The sequence below is a fragment of the Pectinophora gossypiella genome, chromosome 8, assembly GCF_024362695.1.
Source record: "Pectinophora gossypiella chromosome 8, ilPecGoss1.1, whole genome shotgun sequence".
NCBI classification, from domain to species: Eukaryota; Metazoa; Arthropoda; class Insecta; order Lepidoptera; family Gelechiidae; genus Pectinophora; species Pectinophora gossypiella.
In genome coordinates this window covers 5,918,465-5,924,650 of record NC_065411.1, presented here as the reverse complement: position 1 = coordinate 5,924,650, position 6,186 = coordinate 5,918,465, and the positions used below count along the sequence as shown (strand labels likewise).

General features: G+C 39.8%; 1 protein-coding gene across 1 annotated transcript; it reads left to right on the top strand.

Moving 5' to 3' along the window:
* Positions 1–2,526: 2,526 nt before the first annotated feature.
* Positions 2,527–5,093, top strand: LOC126368990 (mitochondrial uncoupling protein 4-like). The gene is made up of 4 exons (XM_050013270.1): positions 2,527–2,610; positions 2,770–2,954; positions 3,361–3,583; positions 3,896–5,093. Exons 2-4 carry the CDS (start codon positions 2,786–2,788, stop codon positions 4,068–4,070), a joined length of 567 nt encoding a protein of 188 aa, XP_049869227.1. The 5' UTR covers positions 2,527–2,610; positions 2,770–2,785; the 3' UTR covers positions 4,071–5,093.
* The last annotated feature ends 1,093 nt before the right edge of the window (positions 5,094–6,186 follow it).

The window sequence follows — 6,186 nt, the reverse complement described above, 5'->3', positions numbered from 1 at the left end:
ACCACCTGCCTAAGTCGACAAACTCGCACCATCTGCTGGAATTGTTTGTAAGTACGGTCACGAGCATTAATATGTATACACTTTGGTACCATGTCACATTAACTTTTTTGACAAATTGAACTGTAACTCGCACTAAATGTTAAATATGTTAGTGCGACAGAGTCCTAAAGTGGGTACTTACTTACATTATATTGCTCATGACTGTACGTGACGAGTTCATTTATTTGACGGATAAATGTGTCCTTGGAAAGTAGTTAGAAAGTAAGCAAAGGAACAGAATATACATAAATACTCTTTTTAAATTATGGGGGGTTGAAAAGGCCACACAATTCATCTAAAAAACAATACAGCAATTTATGTTTGTATTGCGCATTTGCTTTTATATGCGCAAATATCAAATTGCAATATTGCTTTTTTAGACGAATTGCGTCGATTTGGCCTTTTTAACCGCCTTTAAAAAGAGTATTAAGTTTCTTCTTAGTTCCTTTGCCTACTTTTTATAAGCTAACGAGACAACGTCAGAACCAAAGTCAACTCAGCATCAGCACGGCAAACGCCAGATGCCAAATAGTTTATTATTTTACATACAAATACAAAAATAATAATTCACAATAGGTTTAATTATGTAATGTTTCTAGTGTCAATAATGGTGTTATCCCCCAGTTATTATGAACTTACAAGATTTCATGGGCAGGTGACTATAGAAGAATGGCGTTGATTCCCGGGGCGGGTGAAGGTGATATTGAGATAAAGCCTCCTGAAAAGCCTTCTGATGTATTTACCCGGTACTGCGTGGCTGTGGTCAGTGCGTGGACAGCTGAGATAGGTACGTAACGTCAGGGTTTTATTTTTAACCCGACTTTGGAATCCTTGTCGTACAAAAGCAGACCCAACCCTCTAAGTGTTATGGGGAGCGCGCCATTAATTTATCAAATAGAGCTCGCACGCTGGTTGTACGTTATACATACCATCCATGAAGTACATATCCAAAACGGGACCGGCCTTAATGTATTAGCAAGTGGGTCTATTTTTGATTAGTGGTAGATATGATATAGGTACTTAGATAGTTAAGATACAATATTATAGCCGCATTCAGACCTTACTCCCTGATCTTGATTTATGATTATATACTTTTATACACAAACAGCCAAATAACTTGTATAACAGTATTTTGTTTTTTTTTTTTTAAAGAAGGTCTAGGGCCCTGTGCCGAGGTTTTTCTTGCAGCTTTTCCCCGGCTATACAGGTTATGAGACGCTGCAGTAAGTAGTTTTACGCGGATGAGATGTTAATGTAAAAAAATACGATTCAAAGTGTAACTATGTTACCTGCTGAATAAAGAAATTTTTGAATTTAAATAATAGGGTTATAATCAAAGCGATCCAAGATTTAATTGAATTTTTAGTAACATACCCATTCGACCTTTGCAAGACGCGGCTTCAAATACAATCGGAAGTGGCTGCAGCTAAGGGTGGATTAAAGGTAAAAATATTCACAAACTAAGTAGTTATATTGATAAGAGCGGTGGGCTAGTGTCGGTGGGTGTCTCAAGGCCATAGCACACCCCGGACACTTCATACAAAAAAACCTCGTTTTACACGGACAACATCGGGGACGACATTGACGATATCGTACCCGCACATCTGCGTGTGTAACGTCTGACGCCCATACGATTGAAGACTAATGACTAAAGTAAAGACCGAGGTGGGGGAGGAGGTAAACCTAGCTCAACCGCTAGGGAGCTGAGAGTTGCCGTTCTATACGTAGTATTTATTCCATATTCTATGCTGAGACAACGTGTACACCGTACCCGTTTGCGTTGGCGTCGACCAGCATGTACATATAATGTACATTATATCCACTTTAGGACTCTGTCGCACTAACATATTTGACATTTAGTGAGACTTACAGTTCAATTGTCAAAAAAGTTAATGTGACATGGTACCAAAGTGTATACATATTAATGCTCGTGACCGTACTGGGGGCAAACAGTGGTGTGACGATCGCGATGATTACCGTACTGATTAGTGGCAGGTCGCTGAAGACCGTGAAAGGCGGAGAGCCAAAGACGAGGCGTTTACCCGACAATGGGACAACATTTGATAGTAAGATAAGAACTAGGTACTATATTGATATTGCATTCGACGTATCTTATGCACAACCAAATGTTGTACTAATAAATAGACTTCGATTAAATCGCGACACGTAAGTACTACGCAAAGTCTGCCCCTGGAAAGTACCCTGTTTCTATACCCGTGACAATGTAAACCTACAATGTGATTGGGTAGGTACCTAATTAGTGCGTGAAAGACACATAGTATACGAATTTCTTCCAGCTAGAACACAAAGGTATGGTCTCGACAGGACTAGGTATCGTCAGGAAGGAGGGAGTCCTGAAACTGTGGACCGGTGTGTTGGCTATGTTCCAACGACACATCATCTACTCTGGCTGCCGACTCATACTCTACGAACGCTTCCGAGGCATGTTGCAAGATAAAGACGGACATTTGACGCTGTTAAGTTCTTCTGTAGGTGTGGATTGATTTTATTTTTCAATAGAGATATTCCAGTAGAAAGTAGTTGGCTAATTTAAGTTTGAAAAGTAGGAAAGTAAGTAAGTTTTTTACATTTAAACACGATACTTATATCTATAGGTAGGTTATAGGTTCCGACTAGGCCAATTGTAAATATGATCGTGAGCGTATGGTATATTATAGACCTTGCTTGATTTTAACGCGCATATATATTTCGATTAACATACTTTGGAAGTTCTGCAGCCGGGTTAATGGCGGGTAGTTTGGCGCAGTTGGTCGCCTCGCCGGCGGACCTGGTGAAGGTGCAGATGCAGGCTGAAGGTCGACGGGTGCTACAGGGCCTCCCGCCACGGTGCACCAACCTCAAGCAGGCGTACGCTAAGATCTATACGGAAAGTGGTCTGCTTGGTTTCTTTAGAGGTGAGCGGCTTATGCGAGCCATAAAAAAGCATACACATCCTATTCATATGCGTAATACTGGGCACAGGTCTCCCCTCTACCAGCCGCCGCCGCTGCGCTGCTCCATATACGGTTTACTGAAGACGATTGGGCTAGTGGCTTTGGCTTTCCTACGAAATATTATTTATTTTAAGAACAAGTAATAGTCGTAGTATCTATAGGTTTAAATGGTACATACAATAGTGGGGAGGTAAATCGAGAAAAGTGCGTTTTGCCTTTACCTTTATCACAGTTCTGATAGGTATTTCTTGCTGATCCAGAACGGCGCTATTTTATAAAAAACCAACATCATGTTTAGACTAAGGGTATAAGAAACACTAGGGATTTTAGATAAGCACTTACTGGTTTGCGGCATTGTACCTTTCAGGATCGTTGCCAAATATGCAAAGGGCGGCACTAGTCAACATGGGGGATCTAGCAGCCTACGACTATACTAAGAAGCTGTTAATAAACGATTTTGGGATGCCAGACAGTACTTCAGTACATGCGTGTGCGGCACTTATTGCCGGCTTAACAGCTGCCATTCTGGGCACTCCAGCGGACTTGATTAAAACGAGGCTTATGAACCAACCCGTTGGACCCAATGGCAGGTAAATAATTTTATTTACACAGACGTAGGTAAGTATATTGACCAAATTGGGGATGTCATTGTAAAAGATATAGTATGGAATGATTGATTAATGAGCAGGAAGCAAGAAGCAGGAGAAGTGTGTCAGGATCGAAGCAGAAGAAATTCTAGTCTCTGCTTGCCCTAGTGGGAAATAGGCGCAAGTTTCTGTAATGAATGTAGCCTTTTCATTGGACAACGCCATTCAACCATACGGCGTTTAAAAAATATATGTCTTACTAAAGAAATTTTCTCATTTCACGCGGTTGAAATGTTTTATTCCAATCTTTTTCAGGGGCTTACGTTACGCGGGCATGGTAGACTGCTTTCGGCAGTCCGTGAAGAACGAAGGTATATTATCCCTATATAACGGATTTATCCCAAATTGGTTGCGAATGGGCCCGTGGGCGCTGATCAACTGGGTGGTGTTCGAGAACATTATGATTGCTGTAGGGGAGAAGACTTTTTAGGGTGTGGACTTGCTCACAGTACGTCTTGGAGTATGCTGACTTGCTTCAGCTTTGTACCAATAAGTTGGATAGGCACGAATTAGTGTAAGTTGAGAGGGATATCCGTGTACATTGTCATTGCGGTCAACGTGAGTCACATTTTGCAAAAAATACTGTACCACATCCTAGCTACTTCAATTTGGGCATCCGCCTTAACGGTTGTAGATAGCGTTTTCATATTACTTATAGAATATTTTTATAATAGTAGATGCATGCATGGAAGTACGAGTCGATGGCAGACTTATGTAGTACTCTCTCAGTATTTGGCTGCGGAAATAGCATTGTCAGTAGCCAGAATCAAGTCCGGATGGCAGGGCAAGAAGGACAAGACATGAGGTGGTCCATGATTTGAGGAACAGTTCCACACTCACACTCCAAGTTGGAATTTCCTATGAATCCCTGGACGAGTTTTCCTTACTCCGGTCCACCTGGATCCAAAGCCTATTAAGAGATTTCCAGGTTGCCCATGGTAACTTGAATCCAGGAGGGAGATTTTCAGCAAATGGATCGTAGGGTCCAGGAAAGGAGACTTTGCCGCCCAGTGATGTGCCCCCAGTGGTGTTCCCAGAGTGAGAATGTTCCCGTTGTAATAATTCCTTGATAGTAGCTGCTTTTGTTGTTCAATTTGTTCTTTCTTTTAACTCTGATCTTATTTGCCTAAAGGTTAGGTAATAAAACTTTATATACATAGCTAGCATTTTACCGCCGGGAATTTTCCCCAAGTGGGAACATTCCCATGAACGATACACCACTTGAGTTCCACCATAGTTCCACTCTGGCCTCCCTGTGCATGGAAGTACCTAATAAAGGTATGTGATAAAATGTAAAACAAAAGTAATCGGCGCTGAACTAGATCCCAAATAGTAGTCGGTGTGTAAATGAAGTAAACGATAAATATGAAATGTGTCGTTGTGACGTTGCTATAAGACCCACTAATTCTGCCCATTCGACCGGTCATCTGCTTATTGACAATATGATGAAAAATGTATTAAGTGAAACTGAATTGTATTAACAATATTAAATAAATGTTATTTTAGATTATCTTTTATTTCAGGGCTAAGAACTTAGAGTGTTAATGTTTTATCCTCGCATATCTTGTGTAGTATTCGCTCGTGATTATTATTCTACGTTATCATTCCAACTACAATTTTAAATTTCAGAATCGTGATGCTAACCAGTTTATTGATTGTTGAATGATAATTTTGAATAGTCAATGAGATTCAAGCGTCAGGTCACGTTAAATGAAACACTAGAGTACAATATTAAATTTATTAGTAAAAAATATTATACATCTTCCACAATATCGGAGAATCATAACTTAATTATTTAAATATTTGATTATTATAGATTATAGCACTTCCGTTTTCTTAAAACCTGCCTTCATGCACTTACTTGTCACTACAGCGAGAAGCACTATGTATGGACATTATAGTTTATTGGTTTATATATTACTCCCCAGTTGACCACCGCTAGTCTCATCCAACTTATTCTAATACACACAGTTTAAATGCTTTGAAAGGGATATTCTTACAAGATAACATAAAACATGCAGGGCAATCCTAACTTTATGATGTCGATCTTACCACTAATGATCGGTAGTTCGAATTCCGTTACGATTACGTTAAAATCTATCAAGTATGGTTCCATAAATATAGTAATTTTGGGTACATTACAATAACAAAAATAAATATCTACATTGGATCAACGAGCACTCAAAATTTTATTAATTTCAAAGTCTTGACTAAATGTTAAACGCTAACTAAGTACAATGACCCCGACAGGGCCATGATATTATGTATAATCTCGCTTCTCGGGCTCACTTCACGCGTGACGATCTATACCAGTTACGTATGGTGGCGTACGTACTTCACTCTATTCTTACGACTACCTTACCGGGGTTATTCGAATAGAGAACGATTAAAAAAATATGCTTAGGCTAGCCCGGCAGAAGAGAGAACGCTCGAATTAGTAGACCACTACGACCTACTCGTCACCTTACTTTAAAATTGAATTACTTTACGTTAAACACTTTAGACAACGTCGGTTATTCCTTATTAATCTGTAGAACACTAAAACG